Source organism: Notamacropus eugenii, chromosome 2, assembly GCF_028372415.1.
Source record: "Notamacropus eugenii isolate mMacEug1 chromosome 2, mMacEug1.pri_v2, whole genome shotgun sequence".
Taxonomy (NCBI): Eukaryota; Metazoa; Chordata; class Mammalia; order Diprotodontia; family Macropodidae; genus Notamacropus; species Notamacropus eugenii.
In genome coordinates this window covers 89,429,292-89,452,803 of record NC_092873.1, presented here as the reverse complement: position 1 = coordinate 89,452,803, position 23,512 = coordinate 89,429,292, and the positions used below count along the sequence as shown (strand labels likewise).

Below are 23,512 nucleotides of genomic sequence, written 5' to 3'. Positions count from 1 at the left end.
GGCTGGGGCATAAGACCCCTCACCCCGCTCTGGGACCAGCCAAGAGCAGATCAGGTGTGGGAGGAAGGGGAGAAGACTCCCATCCCCCCTGCCCAACCCCTCCTTCCCTGCCCCTAGTGGCCCCCTCCTCCCCATCTAGGGTCAAGGTGGGAGGGAGTGAGTTTAAGAAGAATGGTGGAAGGAGAAGGAGTTTGTGCGTGCTGAGCCCCCCCAGGCGCTCCTGAGAAATCAAAGGGGAGTAGGGCCCCCATCTGGGGACCCCTCCCCATAACGAGGGGGGCAGGGGAGGCCAAAATGGGGGGACGGGGAGAGTTAGATTGTCGGCTCTGGTTACAGCTAAAAAATCACCCTGAAGTCGAGAGTTTGGAGGTGTCACACCCCCCAAGATGGGAGTGGGAACTGTCCCCCGGTGCTCAGGGGAGTGGGAATGAGGCAGAAAATGGGGATAGCACCCCAGAGTGGAAGGGAGATGTATGAGAGGTGAGGGCCCTCAAAGGAGTGCCCTGGGGAGACATACAGGAGGCATTGCCCCAGCAGAAAGGGAAGGAGAGTTTGAAGGTCCCCAGCCCCTTCCCCAGAAGAATGGAGGGTAGGGGTGGGAGTCATTCCCACAGAGAAGTCAGTCCTTTGGTCCCTCGGCGACATCTGGTCTCTGGCAGGCGGTGGTCCAGGGTTGGAGATGGTAGTGGTAGGGTTGAGAGATGTCAATGAGGCTGGGTGGACTAGTGGTCCGTGGTGTTTCGGAACTCGCCGTTCTCTGTGATCTGCAGCCGGGGCGGGGGTGGTGGGGGTGGGGGAGCCAGGCCATTCCAGGGGGGAGCCAGCGTCACACGCGGGTTTGCTGGACCCAGGGTGGGAAGCTGCCTCTCCTGCAAGACACCAAAGAGGGAGAGCGCGGACTTATTGAGACGCTTCAAGGGATCCTCATTTCTGTCCCCACCAACCAACCTTACCCAACAACCATGACTTCCACCCCAACCCCAGGACTCACCCTCTTGTTCCTCCCTCAGCCCAACCCATACATCACATTTCTCACCTTCATCAAAGAAGTTGCATCCTCTGGGGGTACAGAAAGGGGGAGAGGAAGGTATTATCCTTTCCTCCAGACCCACATCCCATTATACAAGTTGAGGGCACTTAAACTGAGGAGTCAAACCAAGAAACTAGCTCGAGGAATAAAGGACCCTATGAAATCTAGACACCTAGAAGGCACAGAATGACCTTTCTATAGAAGATCTAGATCTAGAGACCAGACAAAACTGAATTCAAATCCTACCTCAGACACTTACTAGCTATGTGACACTGGGCAAGTCATTTTATATCTAGGCCTGCCTCAGTTTCCTCATTTGTAAAACAGGACTAATAATAGCATCTACTTCCCAAGGTAGTTGTGAGAATTAAGATAATATTTGTAAAGCCCCTTTGCAAGCCTTAAAGTATTATGCAAATGCTAGTTATTTTCTAATCCTGCCTCCTCCACAACTAACCTAACCTTCTCTTCTCTCCTCACCTGAATACTCATATCTTTGCCTGAATACATTCTGAACTGCGGTAGGAATTTTGTGACTAGGAGCAGTATTGGGGGGCTATACAAAAAATCTCATTAATCTGGACCCCTACTGATTTAGAATTTGTGATAACATGAACAAAGAATGGACTGAAGTTTACTTTTTTCCATGAAGAAAGGGTGTACTGAGCAAATTAATGGCAGAAATGCAACTGCAGGGGAGACATTTAACCTATACAAAAGAACAAACTTTTCTTTCTTGCGTATTCATTAAATCAGATTTCCTAAGGGCCTCAATTAGGAAACACTGTTAGCTTAGTTCGTTATTGTATGTATTTTAAAATAAAAACTCCATTTCTTTTAAATACTCGATCATTCAGATGTCTTTTATTGAAGACCAGCCTTCCCCCAATTATAATATATTCCAAATTAGGGAGGTTTGCCCACGGGAAGAGAAGGTTTGAGGAGTACAGTCCTATTGAGAGGAAATGTTATTAAAATAATAGGAAAGAGTGGCTTTCTCCCCCTCATTCTTACATCAGAAATGACTAGGGGCCAGGGCAGTAACTCCTTCCCCTCCAATCTCTACTGTTCCAGAAATCTGAATAGGTCTCACCTTTTCTTAAGCCCATCTTTCCTTCAGTTATTCTGTTTAACCTTAAAAACGAAGAAGGGTAGAGGCTAGACATGTGATTTCACTGGTGTAGGGGAACTACGGGGTGAAGAACCTCTCCTTAGCTTACTAAGAGGTCAAGGAACTTACACAGAATCAAAGACAGTCAGTCAGGTGTTGGAGGCAGGACTCGAACCCAGGTCTTCCTGCCTTTGAGGCCTGCTCTCTAACTACACTGTCAGTCAAAGTGGGGGCACCTAACTCCCAGTCTTGCTCTTATCCTACTGCTTCTATTTCTTCTGTTGGAAAGGAATGAAAGAAGTATCTAAAATTCCTCTTCTCAGGCTTTTCCCTAATGCAAACACAAAACAATTCACTTTTAACAGCAAGAAAACAGAACCCTAGATAATCCAAACACTGTGGTCCAGAATAAACCTCAAATTATTTATGGCTGGCTTTGCAGAGTATGACTTGAAATATGAAGTTTATCTGACTACTCCCTGAGGAATCATAAAATTGAAGTGAAGGTATAATTTATCCCTCCTTCTACCCAGAGATCAGTTCCCCTTCCTCTACCCTAGGAGCAAATAGCTCACCTCTCACAAGGACACCAATCCCTCATCCTAAACTGAGTTGCCCTCTCTCTCAACTTGTGATGTGTCTAGCATACAGTTTTTGTATTTTTCTTGGAGAGTTGTCAGAAGAGAAGTGAATTTAGGGAATCCTGGGTGTGGGGAGTGGGGCAGGGAGGAAGGGAATTCAAACCCCATCTTTCCTCTGGAGATTCAGCTGGAAACAGCCTACAGGCATGCCCCCTATACACTTCCATACACCCAAATTTGGAAAGTAGATAAATTAGGTTATAATTTGATTATTCATTTTATAAACCATTACAAGTTTCCTTTAAATGTTGAGGTCCTATTTTGCATTTATTTATCAGGAACCATAACTGAGAGAAAAGGTGAGCTGACAGATAAAGTTAAAATAACAATTTAAGAACCTCACTCTCTATTGCAGAATAAGAAATAAAAATAAAATGTCTTAATAATTATCAGGAGGCCAGAAGTTAACAAGATAGGTTCCCACTAATTTTCATAGAATCACAGATTCAGAGCTGGAAAGCCATCTTAGAACTAAATGAACTTAGAAATTCATTTACTTTAACTCCCTTGTTTTATAGATGAGGAACCTGAAACCCAGAGTGGAGAAGCAACTTGCCCAAAATCACACAGGAAATTAAGCAGCAGAGATGGGTTTTAAACGCAGGTCCTCTGACTCCAGATCCATCACTCTTCTGTGGCTTTTTAGGTGCAGGACTCATTTGTCTCTTACACAAAGTCCACAGCCTAGGGAGTGGTGCACTGCAGGGCTACCAATCAGAAAAGGCAGCATGTGCTAGGCAAAAGTGGGAGGGGGTTTTTACATGGTTTTCAGGTTTTATCCATCAGGAATCTCTAGGAATGAGACTCCTGGATCTCATAAGGACATTTTTCCTGTCTACAAAGACAAGTCTATCTGAGTACTCCAGGATCTGTAAGTGATTTCATGTCCAGACATTTATCTGTATGTACAGCCCTTTCAAAACAACTTTTAGGAACGTTCTCAGAACTTCCCTTCCCCCTCAAGTCCCATTCATTCCTTCTTCTCTAGTCAGGATAATGCTCCAGTATTACTTGAACTCTCCCTGATTTAACTACTATTTCTAACACTCCACTTCCACTGGGAAATCAAGTCATAAGCCTCAGATGCCTTCCACCCCTCACACTGAAGAAAGGAAGGGAAGAGGAAAAACAGAGAAAGGAGAGGAAAGAAGTGAGGGAGAAAGAAAAAGGTCTGGAAAGAAACACATAGAAAAGGTAAAGAGAGAAAATTCCCCCACCCCTTACACACCTACCTGCTGCAATCGACATGGTCCCTATGACGAAGGAACCAGTAACCCATCAGCCCTAGCCTCAATAACATTCTTCCCTCCCATAACTTCCTAAGCTCAATATTTGCACTGGTGAAATGGGGGGTGACAGATGTCAATGGGGGAGGTAGAAGAGGAAAGGGAATTAGGTTCAAGGATAAGGTAATGAGGGAGGGGGGCTACCTTTATGTAGGGAAAGGGGATTCTCTCTAACGTAGGATGGTTTGTGTATGGAGTGGAGGAAAGATTACTGAATATGTCAAGCAAGTCTCTGTGGGATATGGGATTTCTGTAAATGCCATTAGAGAATTATCTCTGGGGAAGTGTTTTAGAACAATGATTGGATGTCTGGATATATCAAAGAGGAATCTGAAGGGTATCCTTGGTAATATCTCAGGAGGGATGAGTATCATGGGGAAAATTTTCTGTGGATGTAAATGAATCTGAAGAGAAGGCATCCTCTGTGTGTGGAGGGCAGGTCATTGTGTATGCTATCTGAGTGAGAGGGGTCTCTTGGGAGTGGAGGGAAGTGGGCTTCATGACCAACCTGCTGTGGTGCGGAGTCACCTCCCCCTGTGTCCTCCGCCAGTAGCCAAAGCGGAACCAGGAGAATTACCTGATGAGGAGCTGCAGGGGGAGAGAGTGGGGTCATGGGGTCAGGGATTAGGAATCTGAAGTGTTGAGCCTGAGGGGCAATGGGATCAGGGGTCAGACTGAAGTCAAGTGGGTGGAAAGATGTAAAGTCAAGGAGAAAAAGATAGCGATGGGATGAGGCCAAAAGGTCAAGATGAAGGTAGGGTCAGAGGGCTAATGGGGAAACTTAGGTCAAGGAGATGTGGTCCTGAATGCCAGGTGAGAGAAAAGGCTTAAAAATAAGGCCAGGGGAGGGGGTAGGGAGGTCAAAGAATTAAGATAGTAGAGTTAGCCAGTAATGAATGAGGACCAAGGGATGAAGGACACCAGGGTATATCAGTACATTCTCAGAAACTTTGGGAAAGGGGTATGATTATATTTAAAGACCACCTTAAGGGCAGCTGAAAGAGGATATAGACACTGGGAAAGATCAGATAGTCAGGGAAAAAGCATGAATCAATAGCCAAGCCAGAAGTCATGAGAGGGATTCTTACTCCCACCAAGAACTCCTCACTGATCCTAGCCTCCTTTGCTACATTCCCTCCTGTCACAGGGAATTACAGCTCCATAACCTTTCATCACAGAACAGCTGCTAGAAAGGAGAATTTTCTGCCTCTGGTGGGGACAGTAACTTCAGGGGCCTGAAGGAAGGCTCTGGGATGTAGAAAGGAGTAGGAAAGACAGGAAGGGTAAGAGTACTGACAGTGGATGGATGTTACTGGGAGTGACCAGGGCACAGACAATGGGATGAGAATGGGGTCACTGGAGGATTCAGTCATAGCACTGGGCACAGATGAAAGCGGGATGACTAGAGATTGGGATGGGTTCAGGTGGCACTGGGAGCACAAAGGACAGTGGGATGGATGGGGATGGGACACGGAGAAGATAAATGACATTGTAATTTCCACCTGAGCGTCGAGCAGCCTCTTCTTGGGCTCAGGCAGCGGTTCAGCCATGGCGGGGTGGTCCCGGCGCAGCTCCTCCTCCACCAGCATCAGCCTGAAGGGACGGGCTTCAGTGGGGTTAATGGGGGGCAGGGTGCTCAGATCCCACCCAGATAGGACTAACCCTCCCTCCTTCCCCAGAAACACCTACCCTCCCAAATATCTATCCTCCTCAAGAATAGTCAGAAACCATTTATTCAACCCTCTCCAGGAACTACAATTATCTGAAAACATTCTGCAACCATCTCCTAGTAGTTTCCTATAACTGGAAATAATCAAAAACCGGATGACTATTCATCTGGGATGTCATAATACTCAAATCAGGCAGAGTAAATTACTTCTTAGATCCCCTGTAACTTCTGATATGCTATGACCCCCCCCACTTACATGTCCCTTCTGATAACCACTTAACACTGCTGACTCACTGTAATTCCTTCCAGTAGCCTTCCTCTAGACCTAGGGTTACTCTATACTCACCCAGGATTCCCCTTAGGAATGTAATGACAACTCTTATCCCGGAAATCCCTTATTCTAAAGGCAGCTTCACTGCTCCCTGCCCCAAACGCCCTGTCCTGAGACATCTTTCCCCAACATCTCCATTGCCATGACACCCTACCCTTTGATGTACCCTCCAATCTCTTCCACCTTAGCTCCTATTACTTCTCTAGTCTAGTGAGAGTGCCCAAAGGTAGCTCTGGGGTTCATAGTGTTCTCTTTACTGAGAAGATCTTCTGGAATACTTGTTGAGGATGAGAAGTCATTGTTTGAAGTTTAGAAGTTCCTTTCTAAGAATGGACAGTCCACTACCCCCCAGAAATGGGAAAGGTGGGGTTTATGAAGTTTGAGAATCCTTGCTTAGGCTGAGAGAAGATAGTAATGACCAGGCTGGATAAGGGTGTTATCATCTGAAGTCTGCAGTCCCTTCCCAGGATACAGGGAAGTGGAGGCAGTAGAGATTAGGCAACAGTGGGGAATTTTCTAACCATTCAGAGGAAAGTTCCAAAATACTATAAGGGTTAGGGGTTGGGAAACATCTTTTTCCTGGGGGAATATTTATCCCTAGAAAAGGTTTTTTTTATTTATGCTTAGTAGTGCTCCCTTGGAAAAGAGAGGTAACTCATCTCTGGGTGCGAAAGACCTCTGGGCCTTGTGGGATGAACACAACTGTCTGTTCTCACAAGGGGCTAAGCCTAACTTGTCTTCCATCACACTGTCAACCCCCTCCCTTCCCAGGCCGCCCCTCACCTGCCAATGATGCTCTTGATCTGCGAGTCCTTCTCCACCTGCTGCTGCCTCAACCTCTTCTCACTCTGCTCCAGCCTTGCCTGATACTGCAGCAGAATCTTGCTGGTCTGTTCCTCCTGGGACAGCAGCCTTCGTTCATACTCCTCCAGTTTCCGGTTGGACATGTGCAGTCGCTCCTTCAGCGAATGGATCTCCTCCTCGTACTCCTTCACCTGCCCGCCGGGCACACCACCCCGCACTGTGAGGGATAGCTCTGACCCTGACCCAAACATGGACTCCTTTCCCCTCCCACTAAATCATTTAAACACTGTTACATTACATTTTGAAGAAAGTCCAAACCCACTGTTTTCAGTCCAGAAACTAAGCACACAAGGACCTCACTTCTTTAGCTGCCTGCTAAGTACACACATGCCCCTCCTCTCTCCTGTCGGAGGAAGATCCCAACCCACCCTGATGTCACACATCTAGGGAATGGAAATAGAAACCCAGTAATGCTCACACAGGTATACATACAGGAACATAAACATGTATACATACAGACACATACTCAGAGAAACAGAAATGTACTTTTACATATATTTGGAGTTTTAGAATCTTTTCATTTTAATTTAAGCCCCCTTCCCAGGAAGTAAAGTCAAAGACTATTCTCCCCCTTTCCTAACATGCCTCTCTGCCATAGGCCCAGAATACATGGAAGACAGGAAAGGGTAGGCCTATGTTTGACTCTCTTATCTGGGCTGTCTCCTTCCCTTGAGGTATCATGAATTAGGAGTCCAATATTTCTCCATTCAAAGCAGTATGTAGGGTCTCAGGCTAGGAAATGAAGAGTCCACTGACATAGGTCAGTGATTACAAAATTCCAAGTTGGAAAGAACTTTGTTCATCTGCCTGCCTTCATACCTAATCCATGACAGACTTTTCTCAATACTGAAAATCTTTCCTAATTATTCTCTCTCAAAGAGACCCTAGTTCGCTCTCCCCTCATCTCAGTTCTCCTTAACATCTAGCTGAAATCTTCTAGGTTACACTTTGACCTATTGACCTGTCTTTATTGAAAGGTATTAGAATTACAAACTGCTCCCTTGGAGATAAAGTCTCAGGGAAACCTTCCCTGATTAACACCTGTTCTTCCACTCCTGTCCCCCACTCTGCCTCAGCCCACAATCTTCCTTCCAGTTAATCTGCTTTCCTATGAAACCCTCCCAACCTCACTCTCCTGGGCTTGAAGTGGTCTTATTCCTGCAGGAGCCTTCCTGATTAGTCCTATCCAATCTTCAACATAATCCTCAACACCCCTCAGCCCTTCTTTAAAAAGCATTTCTGTCATCTATTGTGCATCAGCTCCACTGTCCATATGGAGCAGTAACACAGTATGGAACAAAATAATTCAAATATGTTGTATATTTTGAGTGCTTAAAAAAAATTGAGGGGTGGGGGAAATTTTCCTTCCCTGAGCACAAATTACTGAAATTTTGAGCATGTGGCATTAAGCCCAGGATTTAAAATTTTACTGTGGATAATCCATAAAATATATGACTTTCAAGATGAAAAAACAGAGTTGACTACATATTTTCAGTTGTTTACACCGATCACAAGTTTAAAGCTGAGGGAGACTCCAAAGGATAAGAAATCTAACTTTCTAATTTTACATATGAGGAAACTGAAGCATAGGTAAAATGACTTGTCTGTTGTCACACAGCTAATAAAGGTCAGAAGCAGAATCCAAATGAACCCAGGTCTACTTGAATTCAAGCCCAGTGCTTTCTCTACCACACTATGCTGCCTATATGTCCTTCCACATGGCTCTACCTTCCATCCTTGGGCACCTCACAAGTAGGATATCTGGGTCCCTTATCAGATTGAGAACTCCGTATGTGTGGAGACCATGCTTTACCCTCAGACAGGAAACTTCCCAAGAGTGAGAACTGTATCTCTTTAGTCTGGGAATATCCTGAAAGCAAAAGATTTATCTTTACTTCACTCCCAAAGTACCCAGCCCAGGACTCTATCTTCAGAGGTTACATATATCCTTGTCCTGCCTAAAAGTGATGACAGACCTCTGGTATGTATGGCAGGGTCCTGGAAGACAGCTGCAGCTAAGAGAGTACAGAACAAGAAATCCTGGTGGGAAGCTCAGGAAAGGGTCCACAGAGATAGAGAGAGGATCTGAGATGGGGGAGGAGGCGTACCCTATCCAGTCGGCTTTCATCCATGGACTTGGAGTACTCCTTCAGCTTGTACTCTTCACGTTCAATGTGTGCGCTCTCGATGTCAGCTGACAGATGGGGCATGTTGGAGACCCAAGCAACTGTCCGTTCTGAGGCTGGCATCGTGGGGTTCAGTGTGGATGGTGTCTGAGAGTGCTGGAGTGTGGCAGGGAGAACACAGAGGAAAGAAGATGGGAGAAACAAAAATATACATGGCAAAAGCAGCCCAGCTGATAATTAGGTGTGTCATTTCAAGCACAGTCTCAGACTCTCCAAATCACCTGCCCCTTTTCAAACCAAAACTCTCAGCTCCAACTCTCTTGTCTCAGTTCCTTCCTTCTCTCTTTCTTTCCTCCCATCCCCCATCTGACTCACCCAATCATCCTTTTGTCCCCTCACCTGTTTAGTGATGGAGGGCTTAAGCCCCCCACCCCCTCCTCCACCGCTGCTGCCCCCACTGCCCCCTCCTCCTCCTCCCTCCTTGCTGAGGCTCTGTTGCCGGGGACGGGCAGGGCCATAACTGGGCTCTGGTGACTGCAATAAGTTTCCACTAGATGGTCGGGGCTTCTGGGCAGCGCTGACTGTCAACTGCTGGGATTTGCCCCTCTGCAGTGGGGGTTGCTGTCCTCCTCCTCCGCCTCCTCCTCCAGAACCCCCTCCTCCGGGACCTGGAGGGGCAGGCCTCTGAGGGCCTATGGTGATCTGGGGTGGGGACAACATGTGCTGGAGGTTGTCTTGGAGTGAGAGCTGCCGTCGAGTGAAATCAGTGCCTGAAGGACCAAACTCATCACTGTAGCTGTGGCTATGCAGGATGGAGGCAGCAGGTGGCTTGGGAGCCCCAGAAGACAGATCCTCACTCTTGCTGTAGCCATGGAAAGGAGCAAAGGTATCCCCAGGGGGCTCCCCACCTCGGTGGTGGTGCTGGTGATGATGATGGTGGTGGTGATGAGAGGAGGGTGGAACATGGCCACCCCCTCCTCCATGGCCCCCTGGAGGGCCAGGACCATCAGCTGCCATGTGGAAGAGTGGGTTCTGGAAAGACAGTGGGATGCGCAACTGTTGAGCAGGAACACCATCGGTGGTGACACCCATCTGGCTCAGTCGAAGGCCAGCAGCTGTAATGGAGGAGCCACTGCCCTGTGAGAGGCGCCCAGCAGGTGCAGGCCGGAGCCCAAGGGCAGCAGTGAGGGAAGCCTGGCTGGAATGCAGAAGATCTCCAACAGCAGCCAAGTTGGAAACACTACTGCTATTGAGGCGACCTCCTGGTCCATCACCCTGTAGGTCCAGCATTGATACACTTTTGTTGACACTTAGCATCTTCTGTTCTGGCTCAGTGATGTCTGAGCTACTTGTGCAGTAGGCTGGGGAGGAGCGGGCCAAGGGTGGACGGCTCACGAAAAATAGGTCCTTACCCCCTCCTGGGGGTGGTGGTGGGGGCTTCTCCTTGGTTGGGGAGGGGAGGCGGGCCATATCCATGGAGCTATAAAAGACAGGGAGAAGGGCAGAGGAAAGATCAAGGCAGATGGTGAGGCCAGCGGTACCAGGATACAGCCCAACATGACCCAAGCAAGGATACTCATGGGGAGAAAAGGGGAAACCTAGGGAAAAGAAGTGGGGTTAGGGTAAGGGACACTAGGGAGAGGAGGATGAGGAACTAAAGGAAAGGACACTAGAAGGACAGAAATGGGGAGGGGATAGGGAAAATAAGGACCTGGGGGAGGGGACAATGGGAAGAGAAGGAGGAGAAGGCAGAACTGAGGGAGAGGAAAAGGAGCTGAGGGGTAGATATGGAGGAGATGAGGGGGTTTCAGAAGGAAGGAAAGAGGAAAGGAGAAGAGGGACAGGGGGAGGGGAGAGCCCCTCACCTGTTGAGGCCTCGAACCATGAAGGACTGAAGGTCGATGGAGCTGGAGAGAGATGGATAGAGGAATAGACACAGATGCAGAGAGGGAGAGAGGAATGAGCACAGATGCACAGAGGGAGAAAAAGGGATGAAGGGATGGCCATGTATGGACAGAAGGAAAATGATGGTAGAATGACAAGCACGAACGAACAGAGGGAAAGATAATCAGAAATAGACTGCTTATTCCTCCCTCCAGTTGGGGTTGATCCCACCCCTTGTCCCAGAACTCACAGTGTCACATCCTGTGCTTCTGTCATTAAGGATTTCTACCTATGAAGCTCTCTGTGTCAGTGAGTATCTTAGTCTTTGTCTCTTTTTCTCTACCACACAAAGTGGCTCTGCCAAGTACAGGAATCTGGGACCCAGGGAAGGGGTTCCCTCTCTCCTGGTTGTGCATATAGTCAGTACTTCAGGAAGGAGCTGGATTAGAAGGGAAGAGCCCCTGAAGGAGGGATCTTTAGAGGACAGGATGTGAACAAGAGCACTGAGGTTCTCACCTATTGAGGTCCCGCATCATGTAGCCCTGTAGCTCAGCAGATGGCCCACGAAGTACCATAGGCTTGGCCTGTAATCGCTCCCCTTGACGACTAGGCTGCCTTTGGATGTGAGGATTCCTCAGTGCCAAGCTTATATCATTCAAAAGGCGTGGCAGTGGGCCCAGCTTCAGGAGCGCCTCCTAAAAGGATAATGGGGAGAAGTTAACAAGTTTTAAGAGTGTCTCCAAGGTTGGGAAGGAGTATCTATGACCTTCATCAACTTTGGCAGTACCTTACAAATCAAGACATGGCTATTGGGGGTGGAGGGTGAGAGTGGGATTTAGAAGAAATCTATGCTTAAGGGTCAGGCAGTCTCTGGAATTAAAGGAGAATCTGAGGTAGCAAACGTCTCTGGAAGGAACATTAAGGGGAAGGTCTCTCACCTTGCTCAGCTGTGGCAACACTTCCCAGAGCAAGGCATGCAGTGTGGAGAGCTCACGACCCAGGTCAATGTATCCCTCGAAGCTGCTGCTATTGGTGAGTGTGTCCAGGTTGGAAATCTCATATAGGAACTGTTGCATGGATCCCCACTCTAACTCCAGGAATTCATTCATAAATGCTAGATATTCCTCCTTTGAGCCAAACCTGACCAGAAAGTCAAGAGTTGGGGGTTTACTCACATGCATACTCACACACTCCTGTGCTCTGCATCAGGGATTTTGTGGATGCAGAATCTGCCAGGATCTGGGTTTCCCCAATGGGTCCCTGATGGATCATGGTTTCTTTTTCCCTTCACACCCTCCCCATGGAGTGTCCCTCACTTGGTAAAGTTGGCCAGGTTTTGTATGACCTTGGCGATGAGGGTAAGGGTACGTGATGTCTGCTCATCAGGATACTCCTGCATAAGGCCAAAGAGGCTAGGGGACATAACAGCTGGGCACAGGAAACGTAGGAAAAGTGAGGCGCTGATCAGCCTGTCAGCAATATCCTCTCGTCCCCGCTCCGCACATCGAAGTCGCCATGATGCAAAGACTTCCTTCAGCTCCCTCGGGAACACACTGGGGGAGGGGAGGGAAGACAGAGAGAGAAAGAGAGAGAGAGACCGGGACTGAGTCCCAGAGACCCCTCAGGTCCCAAGGAACATGCTGAGGGGAGAAGACAGAATTAAGGGGAAAGACAGGAGGAGAGACAGGGAGGGAAGGGAGAAAGAGGGACAGGGTGCAGAAGAGAAAGAGAATAGGGTGGGAGAAAGATGGAAGAAAGAAATGGAAGTGAAAAGAACAAGAGGCATAGAGAGGTGGAGTAGGGAAGAGAGAGACAGAAGAATATATGAGATAAAGCCAGGGAGAAAATGGGGAGGACAGAAACACAGACACCAGGGGGAGACAAGGATGGAATAGAGATGGGGAGTCACTTAATAAGATACAAGGTGTTTAGACACCCAACTCTTTTGGATTACAAGGAAATAGGACAAGTAGTCTCAAATTTAATCTAGAAAGCCCTGAAACAAACCAGGGTTCATTCCTTCCCCCAACCCCTGTCCCATTCCATCAATTCCTCATATTCCATATTTGTAAAACCATACTCATCATCTCTTTTTCAACCCAACTCAGCTGCTTCTTCTCTTGATGTCCCAATTTCTGTTGATGGCACAATCATTCTCCTAATCACCCAAGGTTTAAACCCATAAATCTTTGATTCCCATATATTCCCTACAAGCAATCACCAAATCTCAGTTCTTCTCTCATAACCTCTCTTATATCTGTTCCTTCTTTTCCATTCATACTGACATCTCGTTAATTCAGGCCCCTATGGTTTTATGGATAGATTTTACAATAGCCTCTTAACTGGCTCTTACCGCCTCATGTCTTCCCATCCCACCTGAATCTATGCACCAAAGACAAACGCAGTGCTTTGTTCATGTCTTTATCCTGCTCAAAATTCCTCAGTATCTCCCTTTTACCAATTCAGTGAAGTTCAAACTCCTCTCCAGATAGTCAAGGCATTCCACATTCTGGCTCTAGCTCTAGCTTTCTTATCCCATCTTCCAGAACTCCTACGTGTTCCCTAACACTCCAGCCCAACAAGTTTATTTGCTATTTCCCAGACACGCCCCTTTGTCTTCACTACTGCCATTCTCTCTGCCTGGAGTGGTCACTCCATCCTCCAGTCTCCATTTATGGAAATCCCATCCACTCTTCAAAACCTACTTCCTTTATGAAACTTCTCTTGATCACCCTATCCAAGAAGTGCTTGGCTGCTTTGCTTCATAAGGTTTTCTATGAATCTAGACTAAATTCTTGGGGGCAGAGAGCATTTCTTATAGAACTTTGTTTCCTTCACTTGCTCAATAAATACGTGTCATATGAATTCTCCCCCACCCCCACCAATGTCCCAACTCTCACCAGTGGGAGTTGACCACCTTGCAGAGGGCCAACTCACAGCACATACGAAGATTGGCCTGGTGCTCAGCCAGACTGGATGCTGTGCACTTAATTGGGTCCACCTCACAGTTCTCCTCAGACTCATACAAAGCTCGGATGAACTCCCCTGTGAGATACACCACCAAAGGAAAGGTCACAATCTCTAAAGTAAGGATAGAGGAAAATTTCAAGGCTAGGTAGGTCAAGAAGTCAAGTGGGTCAGGGGCTGAGGTCCTAGAAGATCTGAGCTGGGAAAGATTATAATGAGAGGTTATAGTTGGGGGATTGGAGCTGTGAGAGATAAGGCTAGGTCTAGGACTAAGCAGGGATACTGTGAGCTAGGGTTCTGGAGGTAAGTGGCATACCAATGGCATCCTTGAGGTATTTCTGCCCAATCAATCTCAGATACTCTTCTATGGCTTTAGTAGCAAGTGTGTTCTCGCGGAATATGAGGTGCTCTCGCTCCAAGAACCGGTCCACCTCTGTCATGGCCATGTCAGAAAGGAAATCCTAAGTACCAAAAAAGGGCAAGGATCAGTGAAGAAATGATACAATCCCTGACCCACCCCTCACCCTAGCTCTGCAAAACGACACTGTGACATCCTTTCCCTTAGTACCAGCCTCTTCTCTTCTACTCTCCTCACTCCCAGTTGTCCTTAGAATTCCTCCCCTCCCCTCTCCATAGCTGTTCAGGCCTTACCTTGGCCTTTCCTGTACTCTGCAGAATGTGCACCAGGGCACAAGCCACTTCTTCTTTGCCTTTAACGCCCAGTGCAGGCTCTAGCACAGCACACAGCATTCGATAATGATTGGTGACATACTCAGCAAATTCCTTGTATAGCTCCATGGGTAGGATGCTCATCGTCTGATAGCGTGCTTTCAGCCGAACGGCAGGACAGCCTCCTTTGCCCTTGCCCCCTGAGCCACCTCCTGAACCTCCTCCCCCTCCAGAGCCACCTCCAGCACCCCCAGAGCCACCACTGCCTGCTGGCTGGCTGACAGGAAACCACTGCTCAGTGAAATGTCGGCCAGCCAAGCTGGCCACAGGCACAGACACCAGGCCCACATAGCCTGCTTTGTCCTTCTTGCGCTTTTTGTCCGAGTCACGGTAGAGGTGCAGCCGAAGTGAGCGCACCGCTGGTAAGTTGTTGAACTCAAAGTGTTCACCCCAGAACACTGTATCACCAGCAGCTGCCCGAGGCTTAGAGGTGGTTCGAGCATAGAGCATGTCATCCAGGCACAGTTCGCAATAATATCGCTTCTTGGGGGGCAGTTCCCGGGCCTCTATAATCCATAGCTTCAACACATTGTCCACACGTCGGCTGTTGTCCTGGAATGACAGCAGAGAAACATGAGATAAAGGAAAAGGGAATAAGAGGAAAAGATACCCAAAGAAAGAGAAAGGGTCAGGGAGCAAAATAAAGATAGCAAGACAGATTACAAAGCTAAGAGGAATAGTTAATATGCTAGAGGGCAGAATTAAGATTTAGAAAAGTTGGGACAGGCAGAAACCAATGAGTGTAACCAAAGAATTTAGTTGAGGCAAATGTAAAGAACTATGTTTAAAGTTTTAAAAATCAATTACATAAGTACAAGATAGGGGATCTCTGACTTAACAGCAATTAATGTTAAAAACAAACAAACAAACCAACCAACCCCTGGAGTTTTAGCTGGTCTGACTTCAAGAAGAGTCATGACTGTGACACAAGTACTAAAGAAACTAATATGATGTTAGCCAGGTTTCAGATTAAAGGAAGCACTGATCAAAATACTCCTGAAACACATTCAGTCTGGGTGACATCATTGACTAGAGCTTCAAGAGAAGGAGAGTGAAGAGTTGAGAAAGAGCGTCACATGATAAAACAGTTGGGGAACTCAGGATATTTAACCTGGAGAAAAAAAGACTTAAGACACAAACATTCGATTTTTGAGCTGGAAGGAGCCTTAGAGATCATTTAGTCCAACTTCCTCATTTTACAGATGAACAAACTGTGAGACCCAAAGAAGTGAATTGTCTCATCCAAGGTCACAGTTCTTGGTAGCAATAAGCTTGGGCCCCACGCCTCCTAACTGTCAGACCAATGCTCTTTTGATTACACTGTGCAGCATGCTGTCTTCAAAAATATGAAAGACTCATTTGAAAAGGAGTAGAATTACTAAGTTTGTTGTTCCAGATGGCAGGAAAAGGACCAGAGTATGAAAGTTACAAGGACACAGATTTTTTTTTTAATACAATGTAAGGGATGTAAGGATTTTAAAAATAATTATAATTGCCTTATAATAAATGTGTTAACATCAAAAGTAAGGAAATACCCACTACCAAGAGCAAGCAGAAGCTAGATGACCACTTGATGTGGTACAGAAGAAAGACCACTGGCTTTAGACTCAGGAACTCTGATTATCCACTACCTGTGTAATTGTGACAAATCATTTCATCACTTTGGGCCTCAGTTTCCTCATATGTAAAATAAAGGGTTTGGGCTAAATAACTTCTAAGATACCTTTCAGCTCTATATCTGTGGATTCTGTGTGATCCTATTTTTGTTACATTAGGAAGTTAAACTACAAGAACTCTGAAGTCTAAGAGTCCATAGTTAGGCAAAGGCTACAGGACTGATTAGGGGTGGGGAGAGGAAGAGAAGATGAGAAAAATGGAGGATCCAGAGAAAAATGATAGACTGTCCTCCATCCTCCCTGACTTTTCCTCTTCTCCTTGAGCTATTTCTCTCCCTAGTCCTCTTTCCAGCCTCCTTCTCAATACCTTGTTGGGCTTCACAGCCCTCTGCAGATTCTCGATCCATTTGTCCCTCTCAGCTGCAGAGCGACAGGCAAAACACTTAGTCCCTGATGATGTTGTCACCTAGAAGAGCACACAGGATAGACAGGTGAGATCTCATAGGCGGAGAACTCCTCCCCTAATCGCTTGCTCTTCTCCTCCCTTACCTTTCCTCAGCTTCCCCCCACTTTCTTTCCCTGATTCCCTCTAATGAAGCCCCTACCCCTTCTCCTCTGGTTCCCCTCCACAGCCCATCTTGTGGCCAACCTCAAAGCAGAACTCTTGGCCCAGGATAGAGCTGTGCACGGGCTTGATGATAGAGTCTTCATCCAAGTTGAGCTCCAAGGCCTCAGCCGCACTGCTAGGACTCAGCAAGGACTCATGGGAGTGGGACTCCTTAAAGCTTTGCATCAACCGGGCCCTGGATAGGCAGTGGGAAGAGGTACAGAACTGGAACACAGGTGGGTCTTTTTTTTTTTCAATTTTTCCCTCCCTTACCTCTTTACTCTTTTTCCCACTTAATGGTATTTTATTTTTTCAATTACATGTAAAGATAATTTTCAACATTCACTTTTGTAAGATTTTGAGTTCCAAATTTTCTCCCTCACTCCCTTCCCTCCCCTAAACCCAAGACAGCAAGCAATCTGATAAAGGTTATACATGTGCAAACTATATGGATCTTTTTTTTTTTCCAATTAACTCTCTCCCCATGAAGTTGAGGGCATGAGAGCCTTTCCATCTGCCTACACACACATTTCTTATATGGAGATATAGATACACACAGACAGGAATACAGACAGATATTGGTCTCAGTTTCATGCAGTCCTTGGGAGATGGGGGTGAGGAGGAAATTTCAGGGTAGAGGAAAGGTGAGACTTCTTGAGATGCTACAAAGGTGCCTACACATTGACAGACTTTGAAATTTTTTGAGGGGGTGTCCAAAATACACCATTAAATACATAATACTTTAAGTGCATAGCTGAACCTGTCAGAAAAGAGAACAGAATAAAATGTGATATAAGAAAATAGGGGATGAGGATGGACCAGAGATACTGTGTGATCACAGAGACAAGTTCTCAATTCAGGATGACCTTAAGAAGCAGAGAAATTGAGAAATGGGGTGCTAGGAAGATAGAGGAAACAGAGGAAGGAGACTGGCAAGTCAACATAAAAAGAGCAAAGAAGAACCCAGGGGTTCTTTTCTTGGGTGGAAATTAATTTGGAGGAGGAAAAATAGAGGAGAGAAAGAGAGGGATGGGAAGAAAGGATGAAAGGGAAGATGAGCAGATAAAAGGGAATAGAAAAAAAGACACAGGAAGGCAATTCAAAAAGGAGGAATGGGAAGAAAGAAGGAAGAAAAGAAAGATATAGGAGAGATGAATGTGTAAATAGAGATGGAGTCATAGAAGGGGAGGAAGGAGATGGGAGAGGAGAAGAGAGAAATGGAAAGATGGGAAAGAATCCTGTCCCAAGTTCCCCATGAGAATGGGAAATAATAAGAAGCCTTGAGATACTAGAGCACGGGGACTAGTGATGGAAGGGGAAGGAGTGGAGAGTCTTAGAGAAGAGGGAGGGGGGAACTCGGGTGTGGGAGCCTCCTTGAGACTATTTATAGCAGCCCCGTCATCTCGGGCTCTGGCTGCCGTCAGCACCACGCTCCCCCGGCCCCCCGCCCCCGCGGCCAGGAATACCATGCCCTCACCCCCCCACTGGCCCTAAATCCAGCTTTTTCAGCCTGAAAGGGGGGGGGGGAGAATATGACTCACCTTATCCCAATCTCTCTACCTGCCCAACCCTGGGGGTGGCTAGACATGGGGGAAGGGGAGGATAGGGCTCTCCCTAGGGGGTGGGGGGTGGGGAAGGAAACAGGGTGGGAAGAGAGACTCCAAGAAATGGAAACATACATTGGTAGATTATCCCCTCCCCGATACATGCCCTGTCCACGTATATATTTCTCCCTGGACTCAGTCCCTTCCCTGTTAACCTGTATTTTTCACTTCATCTCAGCTTGATTCCCTTCAATCTAAATGCTCCCCCAAAACACCTTAGCCTAGAACATCCTATCTACCGGATTCACCCTGTCCAGCCCTTTCTGTGACTTTTCTATCCCAGCTTCATTCTTTTCTGTCCCCATGTATATTCCCCACTAATTCACAGCCTCTCCCCCTCCCATTTTATCCACCTGTATATTACCAACACCCCAGTCCATCCCACCCACTACCCCATTTCAAACCTTCCTTCTATCAGCCTGTATGTTCTGCTTAGCCTTACCTCAGTCCTGAAACCTGTATATACAAGGTGGATTTAACATCATCTTTCCATCTGCCAATATATACTGCTCCCACCATTACTCAGATCATTGTCTACCTATGTAACCTAGCACCCCACTTTTTCTATGTATAAATAGCTATTCCTTTAGTATTTCCTCCATTTCTTCTGACCCATAGTAATCCTCCCCAATAACTATGAGCCTATTTTTTCTCAACCATTTGCCTCCACAGTCTGCTCCCCCCCCCAATATTATGTCCCTCTAGCTTGAACCCCAGCCACAGTACCGGTCATGGTCAGCGCTGCGGAATCGAGGCAGGATCTGTCGGAAGCTGCTAGTCCGGTCAAGTTTGGGCTGCGACTTTGTGCGTTTGATGGAGCTTTTCAGCCTCCGGCTCAGGAAGCCTTGCTGGGGGTGGGGTGAGGGATGCAGAGATTGGGATTGAAAGGGGAGGGAAGAGAAAGGCAAGGTCAGCAGTGCCCACCCACCTCAACAAGCAAGGAGAGATACCTTGGGAATAAACGGGTGGAAGCTAAGGGAAATCTTAGAGGGGAAACATCATGCCTGCTCACGGTTCCTATACACACATCAGCAAGAGAAGATGGGAAGGCTGGTCAAAGAAGCACGGGACAGAGCTGAAAAGAAGGGATATGTGGAGGAGGTGGGGACACAAGACAGACAGACAGACACACACTCCTCCCTACCCCCTTTCCCAGAAACCACGGATACCAGCTGAGACTGAGGGGGAGGGAGAGCCTAGCTGGGACCACATCTGGCAGGGGTGCAGTCATTCACTCACCGAGGGCCGGAAAGGGGCCGCGGGGGCGGCCTCCATGCTGTATTGCTTCCCTCCAGGGACACTCTTCCTCCTGGAGCGGCCCAGGTGGTATTCTGAAGGGGAGGTAGGAATGGGGGGGAGGAGGAGGACATAGGAAGGGGTAGAGATGTCACCCCATGTCTGTACCCTTTCCCCTAAATTCTCCCTTTCCCCCTCCCTCCACCCCAGCCTCACCTACCCCCCGGAAAGCAGCAGGAACAGCAGCGGTGATGGCAGCGAGAAGGTGGGGGTAAGGAGCTAGAGCCGGAGCCCCCAGACAAGGAAGGGGTGGGAGGCCCTATGCCCATCATTTTGGCTGGCAGTCAGTAGAGGGACATAGCTAGTGGGGTCAGAGAGACCCTAGGTAGTGAAATATATCTGCTGATTAGGGAGGCTGTCTCTCCGGTACCCTCCCTTCTACACCTTCAGGGGACATAGCTGGAGAACAGGTAGGTCAAATGTCAGTCCCCCTAGGCAGCTTGTCCCCCTCCAGCTGGGGACATCATCAACCTGCTCCTCCTTCCTGGGGTCCTTGCTTGTTCAGAGTGCCAGGACTGCTCCCCATGTCCCCCCTCCTTGGCCTGGGAAGGGGTGGGGGAGCTGTCACAGGGTTGTTGGGGTCCTAGTGAGGGTATGTGGGCTAGAGGAGGAAGTATAGAGATGAAAGAATCCTAAGAAAAGGGAGAAATGGTGGGGAATGGAATGGGTAGTGGGTAGAAGAGACTGATTCCACCTCTACTGCAGTAGCCAGGACTCTGGAGGGGGATGGGAAAAAAAGATGGACAAAGAAGGGGAAGGGTAGAAGAAAGTAAGGTTGGCTGGGGGAATATTGGGGCTCCCAAATAGGGGGAAGGGCAGAGGAGGTAGGTTGAATGCCGGCAAGATTCTGACCCCCAGGAGGTTAATGAAGGATGGTTTGGGGGGGATGGATGTTGAAGCTAATGAATCCCAGGGAATTTGGAGGGGCTGGGGTGGGGGTTGAGGGAATTCTGAGGGGCTTAAGGGGGGATGCTAAAGCTCCGGCTCCTGCTCCAGAATGGCTGCCCAGGCCCGGGCTCCCCCCACCCAGCCCCACAGTCACCACTGCAGCCAATGGGGGGGCAGGTGCTGCATCAGGGGCGGGGCCATCATCACCACGGCAACAAGAAGCTACAGGCTGAAAGGAGGGGGGGAGCAGGAAGAGCCGCTTGTTAACTCTGTGTATTCCAGAACAGGGAGAGGGGAGCCCAAAGGGTCGTCTCTATTTTCTTACAAAGATCTGCCTTTGTGGTTGAGAATTGGCCCAGACTGGGACATATAGCTTCCATGCACCTCTAAAACACCAGTGCAAGAGGCCAGCACTAACACAGTAACACCATGATGGGGGAACATACACTTGGCTCTTTGGGAACATATGTGTGTATCATGGGGACACAGTTAACTTTACAGGCACATGTGTGGGGAGAACATGGAAAATATGTGAGTATATATATATATACATATATATATTTATATATGTTTATCAGACCTACAGACAGCCTTGAGCACTGGAATATGGAAATACATGCTTAGACCCAGAAACATAGGTGACCATACACAACATGCTTAGACTCAGACACCCACATGCAAAGTGCTAGTGGGATATGTGCTTACTTGTGTGAATGCTATAACATGAGGAATGAATACTTAGCTCTTTAGCTACAAATGTGACCACCCTATAGGGAGACATGCAAATATCTGGCATGCAGATACACTGTAACATCCAACACATCCCCACAAATAGAATGTACACATGCCCCATTAACACTGCTGATACTCCACTCTGGCCCCATTTGTTTCTTCCTATCTCTTAATTCATATTTAATGTTCTAGAAGGGTCAGGAACAACTAGCAAATCCATTACTCTTCTGTTTATGCTTCAATTAAAACTTTTTTTAGTTTAACAGGTGCTAATTTGATTAAAGATCCAATAATCATTACTAAAAGAATGAATTGCATTCCATAAATGTTAGACTATCTAGGTCATTGGTGTTCTAAAATCAGCTCAGCCAATACTTTTATCTGAAACATTTCTAATCAAAACATAAAGTTTAACTTTAAACAAGTGAATATGTAGTTTTTGGAAATTAAGGATTATCAGAAGGATTCATTAATTTGCTAATATTTCAGGCATTAGAAAGGAATATATCCATATAAGGATCACCAGAAATACAGATCTGTGAACTCGAACAAACACTGGTCACAGGTACACATGCGGTTATAAATAGGCACCAAGAAAGAGACACAAAAAGGCATAAGGAAGATGGAACAGAAACACAGAGTTAAGAACAGGAATGCCAACTGAAAAAACCTATTACATGCATATGTATACATGCAGAACAAACCTGCTTATAAGCATACACAATTCCATGTCTCCACACCTCCTCTCTACACACAATGTACACACACACCACCTACACAGACTCGTAACACAGGCATTGTGCAGACACCCACACATATACACCCCATGTACACACAAGTACACTCACACACACAGAGCAAGCACCTGGGTTACCACTCTACCAGCCTCCTTAATCTTGTCATTACCTCAAAAGTTCTTTCCCCCTTCCAGTCCTCCAATCCCCAAGTCCTTAACCTTCCTTCTTCCTTTCTCTCCAGGCATCTCTTTGCTAATAAGCAACTCTGGTCGACTTTCCGGTGGAAGAGACAGAAAAGGGGCCAGGACAAGATGAACAATATACAGTTCATACTAGTCTGCCAGAAGTGGTAGGACTTTGGAGCGGGGAAAGGAGGAATAGGGTTATTGGGGACAAGATCTGTGCTGGGGACAGGAAAGGGAGGAGCTGACAGACCTGTACTGACAGTCACTGTTATGACAGGCTCCACACTAATACAGATTCCATTCCTGGAAGGCCTACACTAATCCAGTACTCCCCGTTGCTTCCCATAGGCCCAACAGGAAACAAATGACCATTTTCCTTCCTCACTTCCTTCACAGACCTCTTTCCCCTAAGAAGGCCCTGGGTCTTTTTTCCCTTCCTCTCAGCACTCTTTCATCCCTTATCACCAAAATTTAGTTTCGTATCTCAGGCTTTTCCTGAGATATTCCAACTCTAGTTCTAAACCAGCCTCCCCCATCACCATGCCTTCCTTTCTCCGCTCTTGTCTTCCTCCCCTTCCCCATCCTCCACTTTTCTCTATCTTCTTCCTTTCCAGCTCTCTTCTCCCTTCTTTCCATGATTTTCTCCCCAAGCTTTTCCTCCTCACCCTTCCTATCCAGATTTTCTTCTGCCCTCCTCAACTTGCTTTTCCATTTGCCAGGCCAGGGAAAGGGCAAGATCTTGGCTACTGTATCTATCACCCCGGGCCCAGGACGCTTCATATATAGAAAAGGAGCTTAGGCAACATGCTTGCACACTTAACCCACTGCCCCCACCTTCATCACCCTCTCGACACACTTGCCTGCATCCAGGCACACCCTGGACAACTGTGGCAGTGCTGGCTAACACTGGCTCATGCACACACACGATAAGCCCGTGACCTGGGACCTACACTGGAGACAAACACAGGGATGCATGTCCGTGCACGCGGGGTCAGCTGGACACGGAGAGGCCAGGGGCCCGGCCCCCACAGACATGCCCTGCACACGGGAGGAGGAGACGGTGACATCTCTTGCACACACACGGGTGAGACGAGTACACACGGGCATGAGCACACACCGAGGCAGCCGACACACTATCCCCTCCACCCTCAGCTGTCAGGACCTCCAAAGAGTCCCCCACGAGAGCTGACTCTGCCCCCCACAAGTGCC

At 47.5% G+C, this 23,512-nt stretch overlaps 1 protein-coding gene across 12 annotated transcripts in view; it reads right to left on the bottom strand.

Annotated features, from left to right (window-relative positions):
* Window positions 1–20: 20 nt before the first annotated feature.
* Window positions 21–23,512, bottom strand: part of SYNGAP1 (synaptic Ras GTPase activating protein 1) — a 32,441-nt gene continuing 8,949 nt past the window's right edge. For 3 of the 12 annotated variants that reach the window (XM_072641754.1, XM_072641747.1, XM_072641748.1), the window contains exons 4-19: window positions 19,705–19,796; window positions 19,192–19,313; window positions 16,904–17,057; window positions 16,622–16,720; window positions 14,561–15,190; window positions 14,226–14,370; window positions 13,843–13,987; window positions 12,259–12,495; window positions 11,881–12,082; window positions 11,459–11,637; window positions 10,924–10,965; window positions 9,458–10,538; window positions 9,041–9,214; window positions 6,852–7,063; window positions 5,571–5,661; window positions 21–869 (exon numbers count right to left, since the gene is read on the bottom strand). In XM_072641754.1, the coding sequence (XP_072497855.1) occupies window positions 723–869; window positions 5,571–5,661; window positions 6,852–7,063; window positions 9,041–9,214; window positions 9,458–10,538; window positions 10,924–10,965; window positions 11,459–11,637; window positions 11,881–12,082; window positions 12,259–12,495; window positions 13,843–13,987; window positions 14,226–14,370; window positions 14,561–15,190; window positions 16,622–16,720; window positions 16,904–17,057; window positions 19,192–19,313; window positions 19,705–19,796 (3,752 nt within the window). In that variant the 3' untranslated portion in view covers window positions 21–722. Of the gene's footprint in view, window positions 870–4,576; window positions 4,657–5,570; window positions 5,675–6,851; window positions 7,064–9,040; window positions 9,215–9,457; window positions 10,539–10,923; window positions 10,966–11,458; window positions 11,638–11,880; window positions 12,083–12,258; window positions 12,496–13,842; window positions 13,988–14,225; window positions 14,371–14,560; window positions 15,191–16,621; window positions 16,721–16,903; window positions 17,058–19,191; window positions 19,314–19,704; window positions 19,797–23,512 lie in introns of those variants that run through there. The other 9 variants (XM_072641753.1, XM_072641752.1, XR_011974163.1 and 6 more) reach the window with 8 other exon arrangements.